General features: G+C 34.2%; 2 protein-coding genes across 3 annotated transcripts; both read left to right on the top strand.

Annotated features, from left to right (window-relative positions):
- Window positions 1-51: 51 nt before the first annotated feature.
- Window positions 52-4744, top strand: LOC144858942 (uncharacterized). Of its 2 annotated transcripts, XM_078715102.1 has the most exons (5): window positions 52-72; window positions 369-421; window positions 1520-2044; window positions 2832-2882; window positions 3256-4744. In XM_078715102.1, exons 2-5 carry the CDS (start codon window positions 415-417, stop codon window positions 3822-3824), a joined length of 1152 nt encoding a protein of 383 aa, XP_078571228.1. In that variant the 5' UTR covers window positions 52-72; window positions 369-414; the 3' UTR covers window positions 3825-4744. The 2 variants fall into 2 exon arrangements, with proteins under 2 accessions (XP_078571228.1, XP_078571229.1); XM_078715103.1 differs by lacking the exons at window positions 52-72; window positions 2832-2882 and having other exon boundaries at window positions 290-421.
- Window positions 4745-6360: 1616 nt separating this feature from the next.
- LOC144858943 (uncharacterized) lies at window positions 6361-16194 on the top strand. The gene is made up of 5 exons (XM_078715104.1): window positions 6361-6409; window positions 6691-6743; window positions 10791-11315; window positions 13054-13083; window positions 14542-16194. Exons 2-5 carry the CDS (start codon window positions 6737-6739, stop codon window positions 15111-15113), a joined length of 1134 nt encoding a protein of 377 aa, XP_078571230.1. The 5' UTR covers window positions 6361-6409; window positions 6691-6736; the 3' UTR covers window positions 15114-16194.
- Window positions 16195-16657: the final 463 nt, after the last annotated feature.

The following is a 16657-nucleotide window of genomic DNA, read 5'->3' as shown; positions in this document are numbered from 1 at the left end:
ATGACGCGAACTTCTATTGTTCGCCTTTACCTTCCTGTCAATTGCTCTATCGCCATTTTGACTTAATACACGGTAAGTATAATTTCGATTCTTTTATTTCTGTTTTATGCATTTCTACCAAACAACAACCGTTTTTGTGTGAATATTGTTAGTAATAGTATGGTCTAAATGAGTACAGTCTAAGACTCTAACACACAACATGAAGTAGCCACAGGATGTATATTTACAATAGATTAAATTATTAATATTGAGGTGTGGGAGTGCCTGTTAAAAACTGCTACTAACATGAATACGGTAAGCCTATTTTTAATCAGTAGTGGTATAAAGTAATGCTACTTAATATTTATATGTTTTACAATTAATTTCAGTAAACTGCATACCTATTATTAAACGATAGTAAAGGGTTTCAACAATATGGATGGTAAATATATCCTTTTTTATGTTTCCTTCTAATCTATAGGCTAATTAATAGATCAACCAATAAATAAAAAGCCAGCATTGGTTGGCCTTAGTATGTAATAGGGTGATCAGTCTATAATAAACAAATAGGCCTACATATCTTCCTTCAAAGAAAAAACACTTTTGGGACCAGGTTTTTGGTGGTTCCTTCTGGTTTTTGGTATCGACTGTTCAGCTTGTGTATGAATATCATTAATATTATTATCAAAACAATGACATGGTGAACATAAGAGAAGAAAGATCTGGACAATTGAAGACGTGAGCACTATTAGTACGGGTCAGCAAGCATGTCCACAAGTCAGATGAAATGAACCATGACTCTTTGGCATGGAAACAGATAAAGTTCTATAGGACAGATTAAAAAACAAACTACAGATGTCAAGCAATACTAAGACGAATATAAACCTCATCATTGGGAAACCAATAAATATAATAAAATATCTTGATTCGGGTGGAAATTCCGTGTACTGTTATTTTATTTAAAACAGATAGTCACTATACCCTTAAAGAATAAATTTAAGATACATGGATTCTACAAAACAACAGGACCACTGTTTAGTTAGTCTAAGGTAATGAAAGATATAGATCAACTCAATAAGTACACACAAAATACCGTCATATAAAAGTAGTGCATTTGTGATGTATGTAAAATACACACATTTGTCATAAAAGAAATGCAGTATAATATTTTTCTATTATGGTCTATACTGTATTAGGATAAAAAAAAATGTCAGTGGGGTCTCAAAAAACATTGTGTTTTTTTCTTCTTAAATTTGGTTATTTTTAAACTAGCTAATGGTAAAACATATGCGTTCAATCGATGCCTGTGTAATTTAACTCAATATGCAGTACATTAGGTGTGTTTGTTTGTTGGGGATGTTTTGCTTACTCTCCAAACCCAATGTTAACTCAACAATATAACCACCTGACTAATACTGTGGGTACGGCCATTTAATTTCAAAGCAGTTTTGTCATCGCGTGCGTTATGCGCTCCAATGGTCAATGTTCATGTTATCCAAACGACCAATTATATTGCTGTATTTTATTCTTTCATTCTCAGAAATTACCTTTAAATTAATAAAGACGCATGTGGCAGATTATTATAACGATAATCATTGCCTCGTTATGCTGAAGGTATTATTCAAAGATCACATCGAGCCTCAGAAGCTTTCCAAAATCACGGATACAATAAACCTACTAAATGCGTTATATGAAAAATCATTGTTGAGTTGCAAAGATCTTGCGCTCCTTTATAACGCCATCAAGCTAACTGGTCACTTCGCTCTACAAGATAAGATTAAGGCAACTTGGACATCATTCCCGGATGTCAGAGAAATAGCCGTAACTAAGTTTACAGAACACCGACAGAAGCTGATGCGATTTGGACAACAGGTGATTCAGACAGACGTGGGGAGGATTGACGGATTGTACAACACGCCGACGAAGAACTACAAAGACAGTTGGGAAATGATACACCATTTGGAAGACAAGAATATCATTAAAGAAGATATGACAGAATTTATTGTTAGATTGAAACAACTTGATCTTCCTAAAGCAGTAGATGCACTTGAAAGGCCAATACAAGGTACACTTTGTCAATCAGCCTATAATGCATTCGTTTGTTTGCATTTTAGCCGTGAATGATGGCTTATAAAATGAAAAAATAAAAACATCTTTTGTAGCCTATACCTTACACGAAACAATCCCTTTTAGGCTATTAATTTAGTTTTCTAATCTACAAGTAGGCCTACTATGGTAATGAAATACCAGTAAAATATGTATAAACTCATATGTTTATACAGCCGATTATCGTGTGTCCTAGCTTGAAGAGACAAACATTTTCTTTTAAAAGAAAAATGTATTTATAGGAGACGTTATAAAATAGCCTATACACGATGTCAGCATAGGGTGCAGCATGGTAGGTATAAGTACAATACTGTACTGAAATTAACCGAGTTGTGATATTAAAACAAACGAATCTTCCTAATGCATATTCATGAGTGTGGTTAATTATGAGTATTAAATATTATTTCTATTAATAGGCCTATAGCTGATTGACATGAATGAACGAATTCCGTTTCAAATGTGGCCTGAATAACCACAATTAAGAAGTATGCTAATGTTGTATTACATTAGTTTGTTCTCTGTCCTTATTCCACTTCTTTTAACCCGTGTTATTTGTTTCTGTTGTTTGCTATATTACCATGTTTAAGTGTATTTTTAAAGTATTTATGTACGTTTTGTATCTGGGCAGCCGTTGATTTCTGGGATTTCACCTTTCCTAATTTGATGTAGGCCTAAATACAACTTTTTATTGATGATAATATTATTTAATAAACGTTAATTTGATTTTAAATTATATTATCTTATAGGTATTGACGCCGCTGTGGCGCCTGATGTTATTCCAGCTACACCAACCACCGGTTAGTTGATGGTGTATATTTGCTATAGGCCTACATAATTTCAGTTCAGTTTTACATATTGTATGTGTGATATGAGCCTATTCTTTTATATTCCTAACAATCAAAATATAATAATATAAGTTGCTATGGATATATTATGTAATCATGGTATTCCGAAATAAAAAATCGAATGAAATAGTTATAAATATAATTATAAAATGTATTAATACACCATTTTATTTTGTAAATTACAATTTACAGTTGAAAGAGAATTCTAAGTCTACATAAACAAACGAATTATGAAAATAGGCGATAAGATAGGCAGGCCTAAACTTAATTGATAGTTGAGCATCTTCATATTTGTCCTTAATAAATCGTTTATCATCATTATTAGAATTGGATGAAGATGATTTCAATGAACTGTTCACTGAAGTATCTGATTGGTGGAGAGATCATGGAAACATTCACATGCTAAGAGTGTTACTAAGCGAGTTCACAACTCGTGCCAAAACCATTACTTTGAACAAGATAGAAAGGATAAACACAACTTTTGATCTACTTGGCCTACTTCAGGCTTCTGGACTTCTAAACAAGACAGACATAGATATCCTCGTTGAAGCCACTAACTTATGCGGACTTCAGGGAGTTCATGAAGCGATTGCGAAAACTGTGAAATCACCAAACTTCGACGTTCCATACAAAAACTTCTCAGACCATCGAAGAAAATTAATAGCGTTGGGTCAGCAAATGAATACAGACAACATGCTAACTATAGGCCGCCTGAAGGGCATTAAGGTCAACGATGACACAGATCCGTTTTGGTTAATCTTAAAATTGGAAATAAAAGGCATACTTAATGAAGGAGAGAAGATGGACAAGTTCATTGAACTACTTGAAGGTAAAAAGATGAATAGAGAAGTAGAGGCATTAAGGAAACTAAGTGGTGAACCAACAGTTTCGTAAAGGTATTACCAAGGCAATCTAACAGGATGCTGAACTCCGGAGATCAATGGCCTATCTGTGGCTGCAACATGAGTCCACGCCTCTTAACAGACACCACGAGCCGTGAAGAATATGTACATAGTAGTAGTAGTACATGTTGGTATTTGTCGCAACCAGACATATGATCAAAGGACTGTTACGAGTTCCTATCTTGTCAATTTTGCCTTGATATTATATACAATATAGGGTTCTGAATGTGTAACGCATTATGATTTTCCTGATAATATTTTTGTGATAAAGAGTTCTGTTACCAACAAAGCAATACAAACTTTCACTTGTGTAATACAGGAAATATTCTGGATTAACGGAATGTTCTTATGTCACGACTATCAGTCTAGTATGAAAGTGTGTTGGCCACATGTGCCTAAAGACAAACAAACATTGCTAGTTAAGCCATAAGAAGTTATAGTAAAGCTTACAGCACAAAAAACCCATAAACAATAGTCATGGCACAAAGTATTGAATTAAATTAAATTAGGAAGAAGTAGGCTTACCCATGTATCTTGGCCATGGTCCATAAATGGATTAATTCCTTCCATCAATCAGTCTTCCTGGGTATACATCATTTAATTACAATCTAATCAACTTAATTTTAACATGAAACACTCCATTCGGTATTTCCCCTCCTGCGGTATACAGCTGCCTATCTTTACCATTTGACCAATGGTCTTGCCATGGAGTAAAGAATATTCTTATTCTTTACTCCATGGTCTTGCATAGTGTGCTTAAATCCGACATAGAAATTCCTTTCTCGATGTGGCATGATGAGATAGCATACTCAATAGTACGCGGCGCAACCAAAGACATCAAATAATTGGTATACGCCCTCATCTTAACAAGAATCTATATAGATCCAATACCGCATTTACTGAAAATCAGTCAATCATTAATAAAAACAAAATATATCCGTTTGCCTTTGGATTAATTCGTTTTGTTGAAGTTTCTTGTTTAAAATCTGACGTACGGTACATCGGAAAACACATCTACTGTATATTGTTTTTCCAAGGGAGAGAGGAAGGGGGTGGGGCATATGCCTACTTAACTTTCAAATCCATTCCCGGACCCATTTTGGTGGCGGAGTATATTTTTGAATGCGAATGAAAACGACTAATAAGATTAAATTATAATACAATATTAATTCCAGCGTAAGATTGAAAAGTGTCCGGCATTCAAAAGTATGCTGTCCGGCCCGTTCATGGAGGGAGGGGGATGTAGTGGGGGGGGGGGACATATACTTAATTATAAGTTATGTTCTCACCCTTCCCGGACGCTGCTTCTCGGACCCGGTTTGGTGGCGGAGTATAGTTTTTGAATGCCAATGAAAACGACTAATAAGATTAATATTATTTTCGGTGTAAAGCCTGTTTTCTTGTCGACGTTAGTCGACGCTATCGTTAACAATAATCGGCGATCATCTACGTAAACATTGAAATGTTAACGATTTACAGGAAAAGGTACTCGCTATTGTCATCATTTCAACTTGATCGTTTTCAAACGATCGGCGTTGAACTGTTAACGATCAACGACGATAGCGTCGAATAACGTCGACAGGAAAACAGGCTTAAGATTGAAAAGTGTCCGGCATTCAAAAGTATGCTGTCCGGCCCGTTTAATAATGTTTGACCCACGTATTGAAATGTGCCCACCATTAAATACTGTACGGAGGGAAATATTTAGAAGTCAGGTAACCGTTTTATGATATGTGGTTGAGATTTGAGATTAAGGTTTTGATTGCGCATTACATGCACTTGTCTTCTTTTAACGACCTTCGTTAAAGACCACTATAATTAGGACTATATTTTCTGTGCGGCCTGTGAATGCCATAGCAAGGTAAAGTAGGCCAAAAGCTTTATTAAATTATAGTTGGCACAAAACAAGTTAATGATGCTCAACTAGTTCTCTTCCAATTAAAGATCACTTTACTTACGAAAATTCCATTTAGCGACCATTATATTATTTGGTATGAGTAAGTTTTTAATTATGTGACAAAAACACCTAACTGTGGGCTACTGGTTATTATATCAAACACACAATGAATGGCTAGATAATATAATTCACTCTCATATGAAACAGCAGTCAAAATAAATTCAATCAGCAATCGAAATATGGCAGAATCACATGCAAAGTATGTACCCTATACTGTACACCTCAGATATATTCATACGTACGTACCGAGGGACTTATATTATTCTAATGTCGATTCCAGTCTGTACTCCAAAGTAAACCAAAGTAAAGATAATCATTCATCTATTGTAAACATGATTAGAAATCAGCTTATCATAATTTTGAGTTCTGGTAATTAAATAAATAATATGGTAAGAATGGGCTATGATTATCTTTCTGGAAATTGATAACTGCACTATTTACCAAACAATAGGAGATTCGTTCGTTCCAGCGATTAATTTAGAATAGTGGAAAATATCTTGTTCTATAAATAGGCCTACAAAAGGGAAACAGTGTTTATAATAACCTACATGACGCGAACTTCTATTGTTAGCGTTTACCTTCCTGTAAATTGCTCTATCGCCATTTTGGCTTAATACACGGTAAGTATACTATTTCGATTCTTTTATTTCTGTTTAAGCATTTCTACCAAACAAAACCCGTTTTTGTGTGAATATTGTTAGTATGGTCTATAAAGGAGTACAGTCTAAGACTCGAACACACAAAATAAAGTAGCCACAGGATGTGTATTTACAATAGATTAAATTATTAATATTGAGGTGTGGGAGTGTCATGAATACGGTAAGCCTATTCTTAATTCCTAATTAGTGGTGTTATAAAGTAATACATACTTAATATTTATATATTTTACAATTAATTTCAGTAAACTGCATACTTATTATTAAACGGTAGTCAAGGATTTCAACAACATGGATGGTAAATATATCCTATGTTTCCTTCTAATCTATAGGCTAATAGTTCAACCAATAAATAAAAAGCCAGCTTTGGTTGGCCTTAGTATGTAATAGGGTGATCAGTCTACAATAAACAAATAGGCCTACATGTCTTCCTTTTGGGACCAGGGTGTTGGTGGTTCCTTCTGGTTTTTGGTATCGACTGTTCAGCTTGTGTATGAATATCATTAATATTATTATCAAAACAATGACATGGTGAACATAATAGAAGAAATATCTGGACAGTTGAAGACGTGAGCACTATTAGTACGGGTCAGCAAGCATGTCCACAAGTCAGATGAAATGAACCATGACTCTTTGGCATGGAAACAGATCTATAGGATACATACTGGGTGTATTGGAATATTTTTTGTACCAAACTACTCAGAAGACCCATATTTCTATTCACTCTAATGGGAAACGTTTGCCAAAAGTGGACAGAAACACCTTTTCTGACCACTGGTCAATAAATTGGCCATATGAATATCTCAGCAACCAGTGGTCAGAAAATGATAATTGTGGTCTCAAATTACTCGCAAAGTATATATTTATATTTGTTCTAATGTAATAAAAATCATAAAACTGTCAATAGGCCTAAACCCTTAATTTTGACCTTTGACATATAGCCGGCACAAATATTTTTGGCTTGGAGCACACTTTTCATATCTCAGAAATTTGTGGGCGGATATGGTCATAGTTGGTGTCATAATACTCAGAAGATACATATTTCTATTCACTTTAATGGACAACTTTTGCCAAAAATGACTGTGAAACTTTATTTTTGACCATTGGTCAAGAAAATAGCCAAATCAATATCTCAGCAACCACTAGTCAGAAAGTTATAATTTTAGTCTCAAATTATTCGCAATATATATAATTATATTTGCTCTAATACAACAGAAGTACACAAAATGTTTCAAAACACCTTATTTTGACATTTAACCTATAGCTGGTACAAACATTTTTTCGTGGAGCACACTTACATTTTTAATAACTAGCGAATTGTCTTGCTTAATATCAAAATATAATTGACTGTTGTGTGAGTATGGTATATACTATGAATACTTTGTATCGGAAGTCCTAAGTAGATAATTCTATTAATTTTAAGTTAAATCTCTTATCACCAAGATCATTATTAATATTTAGTATTATAATTACAATCTAAACTATATCACTGTTTAACAATTTTAAAGAACTTGGGTAAATGAATGAAAAATGCTATACAGTACACTGTTACATATTTTAAAACCATAGTTAAATTGAACAATAACAACAAATCAAAGTGACCGTAGTATGACTATATATTATGGTTTGGAATCACTAACTTATTATAATTTACAACTAATACTAATTAAGAAGCTTACCATGTTTGTTATGACATTGCACAATAAACCTTAAACATCATTCTTACTGCTCAGTGTATGTGATTATAATTAAAACTAAAAATTAATAATTTAATTCTAAAGAACTTAGGTTTGTTTTGTTCAGATGTTCCAATGTTTCCCTCCATTACAATAACCTGTTTGATGCAACATACTACATAATACAAATAAACAAAAATATGTAAATTAGTTAATCTTTATTCACAAACCTATATTTAGGATACTAAAATATATATTTAGGATATTAAAATCACATGCGCACTGATGTAGTATGATGGTTTACTATTCAATATTCATTCATTTATTTGCTTCTTAAATTATTAGTAAATCCAACAAAAAGGAGGAGATTTTTCTTTAGATTTTCATAATTTTATTAAACACAAGCAAGAAACTGGGTATAGTTTTAGATGAAATATTGCATGAGTTTAAATTTGGTATTATAGCATAATGATTTAGGCAGTCTATGTGTAGAGACTGCGTGACTTTCCCTATCCATAAATTAAAAGTAGACAGTACAAAAAACATTAGTGTTAAAGAATTGAGAAGTTTGATATGATTGTATCAAATAAAAGATCAATGTTTCCATTTACCTCAGCCCCAACCATGATGGGACTAAGGTGGTTCAGAAGACCCCTTCACTTAACCGTCCCTACCATTGAAATTGGCTCGACCTATGTGTATATTTCAGATTCAAATAGATTTTTAAAGTTCTATACAATTGACTCCAAGCTGGAACTTTGATACGATTTTTACATAACTTAATTTCTGGTCAACTATAGGTCCATATTTTCAAAATATCCTTACTCAATCTCAGGTTGAGAATTCTCTCCTAATCGCCACCTCTTCCACTGAAAACCATCATCCACAGAGCCGGTGTATTTGAAATTTAATACACATAGGGCCTACAAATTAATCGTAATTGGTAGGTCTATCAAAGGCTTTCAAATTCGAACCCCTCTATAAACAATAGTTTACGGGCCTGGAGTAGCCTACCGTATGGTGTATCGTGGGCAACGCGTTTCAATTTATCATGTGATACCTGAAAAGTAAGGCTCCACTTTTTCATAACTTGTTATTTCGTTTGTATACGTCAGAAGCATATTCATGTACAACTCAGAATTATGGACAATAACCAAAAAACAAGAGGACGAAATTGACTGTTTTCATAGGAAATTATTAAGAAAAATTATAAAAATTAAGTGGCCGTATACAATCAGAAATATAGAACTATATAGCAGAACGAAAGAACTAAAATGGTCAAACATAATAAGGAAAAGAAAATACAAATGGACCGGACATATGCTAAGGCTTCCGATGGACACTCCAGCCAAATTAGCGTTGACAGAATCCATTCGAAAAGTTAAAAGACCAGTGGGCAGACCAAAAACTACCTGGATAGGAAACATAAATAAAGAACTCAAAAAAGCAAATACATCGATCGCAAAATTAATGACAGACCATCAGACCACCGAAAGAGAGTCATGGAAACGATTAGCGTACGCAATGTCTACCCAAGACGAATAGCGTAACGGATGATGATGATGATGATGATGATGATTACTAGTATTTTGGGACCAAAACTACCTAGTTGCTAAATATTTCTATGGTCATTTTCTTGATCAGTGGTCATGATATGTCTTTTGGCACTTGTTCATTAGTGTATGAGTGTATTTTGATATTAAGCAAAAACAACATTCGCTAGTTATTAAAAATATAAGTGTGCTCCACGCAAACATGTTTGTACCAGCTATAGGTTAAATGTCAAAATAAGGTGTTTTTTAACATTTTGTGTATTTCTGTTGTATTAGAGCAAATATAAATATATGTTTTGCGAGTAATTTGAGACTAAAATTATAACTTTCTGACTAGTGGTTGCTGAGATATTGATATGGCCAATAGTCAAAAATAAAGTTTCATGGTCATTTTTATCAAAAGTTGTCCATTAAAGTGAATAGAAATATGTATTTTCTGAGTATTTTGACACAAACTATGACCATATCCGCCCAACAATTTCTGAGATATGAAAAGTGTGCTCCAAGCCAAACATATTTGTGCTGGCTATAAGTGAAAGGTCAAAATTAGGGTTTATTGACAGTTTTATGATTTTTATTACATTAGAACAAATATAAACATATACTTTGCGAGTAATTTGAGACCACAATTATCACTTTCTGACCAGTGGTTGATGAGATACTCATATGGCCAATTTCTTGACCAGTGGTCAGAAAAGGGTTTCTGTCCACTTTCGGCAAAAGTTTCCCATTAGAGTGAATAGAAATATGGGTCTTCTGAGTAGTTTGGTACAAAAAATATTCCAATACACCCAGTAGTTACCAAGTTACACACAGTTCTAACTTTAACCCTATTGACCTTTTGGCCCCTGTACTGACCAAGCATCTCAATTTTTTTTCGGCCAACAGCAAAAAATTGATTTGTATTGATAAAAGGAAGCAAAAAAACATTGTTAACATAGTTTGCTAGAGGGTGCAGGTAAACTCTTCCTGGCTCCCCAACTACTACTGTTGGTACGGCTAATTAATTTCAAAGCAGTTGTGTCATCGCGTGCGTTATGTGCGTTCCAATGGTCAATGTTCATATTATCCTAAAGACCAATTAAATTGCTGTATTTTGTTGTTTTTCATTCTCAGAAATTACCTTTAGATTAATAAAGACGCATGTGGCAGATTATTATAATGATAATCATTGCCTCGTTATGCTTAAAGTATTATTCAAAGATCACATCGAGCCTCAGAAGCTTTCCAAAATGAAGGATACAATAGACCTACTAAATGCGTTATATGAAAAATCATTGTTGAGTTGCAAAGATCTTGCGCTCCTTTATAACGCCATCAAGCTAACTGGTCACTTCGCTCTACAAGATAAGATTAAGGCAACTTGGACATCATTCCCGGATGTCAGAGAAATAGCCGTAACTAAGTTTACAGAACACCGACAGAAGCTGATGCGATTTGGACAACAGGTGATTCAGACAGACGTGGGGAGGATTGACGGATTGTACAACACGCCGACGAAGAACTACAAAGACAGTTGGGAAATGATACACCATTTGGAAGACAAGAATATCATTAAAGAAGATATGACAGACTTTATTGCTAAATTGAAACAACTTGATCTTCCTAAAGCGGCAGATGCACTTGAAAAGCCAAAACAAGGTACAATTTTGTCCATCAGCCTATAATGAATTTGTTTCTTTAGCCGTGCATTATGGCTTATAGAATGAACAAATAAAAACATAGCCTACATTAAAAGAGATAAAATCATCTCTTTATTAATTTAGTTTTACACCTAGACCAAAAGTACCATGGTAATTCATTCACTCAATCTTTTATTTCGGAAACTCTGGTCCATAGAAAGTAAATTACATATTAATGAAATAAATAAATAAAATAAACAAAATTACTACTACTCATCTCAGGATGGCATTCCATCTGGAGAGCATCTTCGACTTAACTAAGACGTTGCTTATAATCGTTGAGATTAAAATATTTTTGCTTGAATTAAGTCTACACATCAGGCCATATATTGATATTCTTAACAATTCATAAAAAGAGGGAATTCTACATTCCGTAAACATGAGGCTGGCACTGCAATGTCGAGGCCTTAGCAAGCAACATTTTTAACCCATTATTGTAGCATACCTGGAGAGATCGCAAGGTACCTTGATTATAGTTGCACCATAATGTAGCACAATACATATTTACACAATATGTTCTAAATAAAACACATTTCACATTGATAGAACACATACTAAATTTTCTGACCAAGGAGTTGGCTCGGATACACAAAGATCTGTATTTTCGCTTTATATCAAACTCATCACATAAATCCAAGGATATAACATGACCAAGATATGTGGTTGAGTCAACATATTCTAAGCTTTTGCCATTAATGGTAATAATAGGTTTCAATTGAATCCTCCGTGACTTAGGACAGATTATCATACAAGATGATTTCTTAGCATTGTAAACAATATCATTTTTGGCCGCAAAGCATTCAGAAATGTTAATTAGATGTTGCAACCCTGATGCAGAAGGTGATATAAGCACCATGTCATCTGCATACGATAGGTTGTTAAATTTAATATTATTTAACTCACACCCTTCTTTGCTGTTGCTAAGCTTAATGATAAGATCATTTATATACATATTATACAGATGGGGAGACATCACTCCTCCCTGTCTAACACCATTTGATACATGAAAGGGCTCCGAAAAGGATTTGCCCCATTTAACAATGAAACACTGAATATTATACAAAGCTTTTAGTACTCTAACAATTGGACATGGAGTATCATTAATAATTAATTTCTTAAAAAGTGACCAATGGTTCACCCTACCAAAGGCTTTAGAAGCATCGAGGTAGCATACATAGACAGGGCTACCATTGCGATAGTAGTAATCAACTATTTGTTTAAAAACAAAAATACAAGTTTCTGTACCATGGTTAGATTTAAAGGCAAATTGTCTGTCATCAGAAGTTATAGTATCACCAGATAATTCGATAAGAACATGTTCTAAAACCTTAGATATTACACAGGCTAGGGCAATCGGTAATGAAATACCAGTTTAAACTGGTTATTTGATATTTTTAATACAGCCGATTATCGTATGGTGTCCTAGCAAAAAAAAGAAATGTATTTAATAGGAGACGTTACAAAATAGTCCGTGTAGCCTACACGATGTCAGCATAGGGGGTAGCATGACAGGTATAAGTACAATACTGTACTGAAATGAACCGATATTAAAACAAACGAATATTCCTAATGCATATTCATGAGTGTGGTTAATATTTCAATTTTCTTGATTTGATGTAGGCCTAAATACAACATTTTATTGATTATAATATTATTTAATAAACATTAATTTGATTTTACATTATATTATCTTATAGGTCCTGACGCCGCAGCTACACCAACCACCGGTTAGTTAAAATGGACCTGAAATGGACTTTCGATTTTCAAGAAATTCACACATGTTATTTAAATGTATCAAATTAACACAAACCCATACAAATAAAAACAAAATGTATAGTATTTTGAGAAAAAACGAAATTTTAAGATACCTTGGTAAATTAGCGAAAATTACTCACGCCATTGCAATATTCTATTTCAACGGCCGTCGGGAGCATCTATATTCACGACGTCACATATACACACGACGATCGAGAGCGTGTATGCCGCCCGATAGTCCGTGAATGATCGACGGCCAGGAAAGATACGCGAAGCGCTGACACTAATACTAATTTATTCAATATATAATGTTGTTGAAATTTAGTGCCCTAAAATGTACTTTGTTCTAAAACCCGAATTTAGAAGGCCTACCTCCCAAACCTTTACTAGGCCTAGGCCCCAGCGCGCGGAGTCGATCCTCCACCCACCCATGCTAGGCTCCGTTTCATGTGCATCCAAAGCGATATCAACAACTTGCTGCTCATTGTCAAGCCAAAGTAAAATATGAATCAAATTCGTTTTCGAACTGCCTTATTCGTGACAAATAAATTACCATCTCATATTACTAATTTAATTCTGCTAAACTAAAAACTAAAGAAACTAACACATTTAAATTACGAACGATATACAAAATTCTATTTTTGAAAATACACGAACCGAAAAATATGGATACGCATCATTGCACACGGCGCTGTATCATGGACAACGTTGCCAGGCTAACGTCGGTATTGCCAGAAAAAACCCGTCGATTTGGAGATTTTAAATCGTCATTTACTCGATAAATAACCGTTTATACGGTAATAATTTTATATAAAAAAATTCTAAATATGTTTCTGCAAAAGCACAAGCATTTTTTAGAAAATACTCCAAAGATTTCAAGAGTTATAGCCAAAAAACTGCAAATTGTCCATTGGAGGGATAGGAATATATTCGCAAAGTGACGTCACCCGCGAATTTTTTTGATTTTCAAATGGGGCTTTCCCCAAAAGGGCGAATTTATATTTTGTAACAATATACGTTCTAGCAACACCTAATAGCCCCCAAAACGTCATTCTAAAATGAAAAAAATCGAAAATCCATTTCAGGTCCATTTTAATGTATATATTTGCCATACATAATTTCTGGTTCAGTTTTACATATTTTATATGTGATATGAGCCTATCCTTTTATATTCTAACAATCGAAATATAATAATATAATTTGCTATTTATATTATTATGTATATGAAAAATCGAATGAAATAGTCATAAATATAATAATAAAATGCATTAATACACAATGTTATTTGTAAATTACAATTTACAGTTGAAAGAGAATTCTAAGTCTGCATAAACAAATTATGAAAATAGGCGAAAAGATAAGCATACACTTAATTGATAGTTGAGCATCTTGAGATGTGTGATTAATAAATCTATTATTATCATTATTAGAATTGGATGAAGATGATTTCAATGAACTGCTCACTGAAGTATCTGATTGGTGGGCGGAACATGGAAACATTCACATGCTGAGAGTGTTGCTTAGCGAGTTCACAACTCGTGCCAAAACCATTACTTTGATCGAGATAGAAAAGATAAACACAACGTTTGATCTGCTTGGCCTACTTAAGGCTTCTGGACTTCTCAAACAGACAGACATAGATATCCTCGTTGAAGCCACTAACTTATGCGGACTTCAGGGAGTTGAGGACGCGATTGCGAAAATTGTGAAAATACCAAACTTCAAAGATGTTCAATACAAAAACTTCTCGGACCATCGAAGAAAATTAATAGCGTTTGGTCAGCAAATGAATAGAAGCAACATGGTAACTATAGGCCGCCTTAGGGGCATTACGGTCAACGAAAACACAGATCCGTTTTTGTTAATCTTGAAATTGGAAATGAAAGGCACACTTGCAGAGGGAGAGAAGATGGACAAGTTTATCAAAAAACTTAAAGATAAAAAGATGGACAGAGAAGTAGAGGCATTGACGAAACTAAATGGTAAACCAACAGTGGCATAAAGATATTACCAAGACAATCCAACAGGATGCTGAACTCCGGAGATCAAATGATTTATCTGTGGCTGCGACACGATTAGTTCCACGCCCCTTAACAGACACCACGCGCCGCGGAGTTTATGTACATAGTAGTAATACGTATTTGTTGCAACCAGACATATGATCAAAGGACTGTTACGAGTTCCTATCTTGTCAAGGCGAGCTCAGTTGCCTGTTAGATTGCCTTGATATTATATACGGTACAATATAGGGTTCTGAATGTGTAACGCATTATGATTTTCCTGATATATTATTATTGTGATAAAGACCGAGAGCTTAGTTACCAACAAAACGATACAAACTTGGACTTGTGTAATACAGGAAATATTTGATTCTGGATGAAGATATTAACGGAATGTTCTTTTGTCACGCCTATCAGTCTAGTATGAAAATGTGTAGAGGCTAGACAGATAGTGGATGAGATTTAAGACAATTAAAAACAGATTTTAATGCCTTGCAATGTATATAGTTTTTTCCTTAATTTGTATAATTATGGATATTTCTGACAAAAGAAGAGATAGAGAATCCACTACAATCACACCCAAAGATGCTGAAATAAACGGTAAAGATAAGAAAAGAGATTTCTTGAAATATTTCTTAGACCTGCCCCTGTAAATTATATTTATCCTACCATACAATCGAATTTCGATTAATTAAATTAATTAAATGTTGAATGTTCAGGCCGTACAATAGAAGCCCTCCTTCGGTGTACTCCTATTCAGGGGACACCCTATTAAAGGGATACTTTTCACAAAGCAATTGGAAATAATGTTATAATAGACTACTACTACGCTTAATCCCTGCTCAGGGGACACTTTATTAAGAGGACACTTTCTTGGAGGTGTCCCCTTAAGGGGGTGCTATTGTATTATTAGTTTTAGCATAGAGATAGTTCACCATAATATCTCTATGATTTTACAGTAGTAACATTATGTATACATATTTCTTTTATACTTCTTTTAGCTTAGTAACTACGTACGATTATAATCGTATTTTCATATTATAAATGGGTGTGTGTGTTTTAATAAATGATTTAAACTTAATTGACAATATAGTACAAATCTTTTGTCTTTTATTTGGTTATTCTTGCTCTTCATGCCGATACCAACGACCGAACAATGTTAATTCATTGTGCGCATGCGGATATATTGGGACGTGTGTCCTCCTTGCTCTCGTCGCCACCTCAACAGTTTTGATGGTTTCTAGGTCCAGGCGACAACCGATGACACATCGATTGACCTGACCGAGATCAGTCGTCAGTCCTCGCAAATTGAAAGCTTCCGTACTAGTAACCAATCAAAAATAAGAGGCCTCCTTAATTTACGCGCAAATTCGTTAGATTATGGAAGGCAATCACCGCCAAAAATACAAACATACGTTTTTGTGTCTGTTTCAGCGAACACGTTGTACGTTGTTGTGCATGTCTTCTTCTTGTCCTTTTCTTCAAGTACGTTGTACGTTTCTGCGAGTACATTGTACATTTCTGCGAGTACGTTGTATATTTCTAC

The sequence above is a fragment of the Antedon bifida genome, chromosome 2 (assembly GCF_963402885.1).
Source record: "Antedon bifida chromosome 2, ecAntBifi1.1, whole genome shotgun sequence".
NCBI classification, from domain to species: Eukaryota; Metazoa; Echinodermata; class Crinoidea; order Comatulida; family Antedonidae; genus Antedon; species Antedon bifida.
The sequence above is the reverse complement of the archived record's forward strand: the minus strand, read 5'-3'. Positions and strand labels throughout refer to the sequence as shown.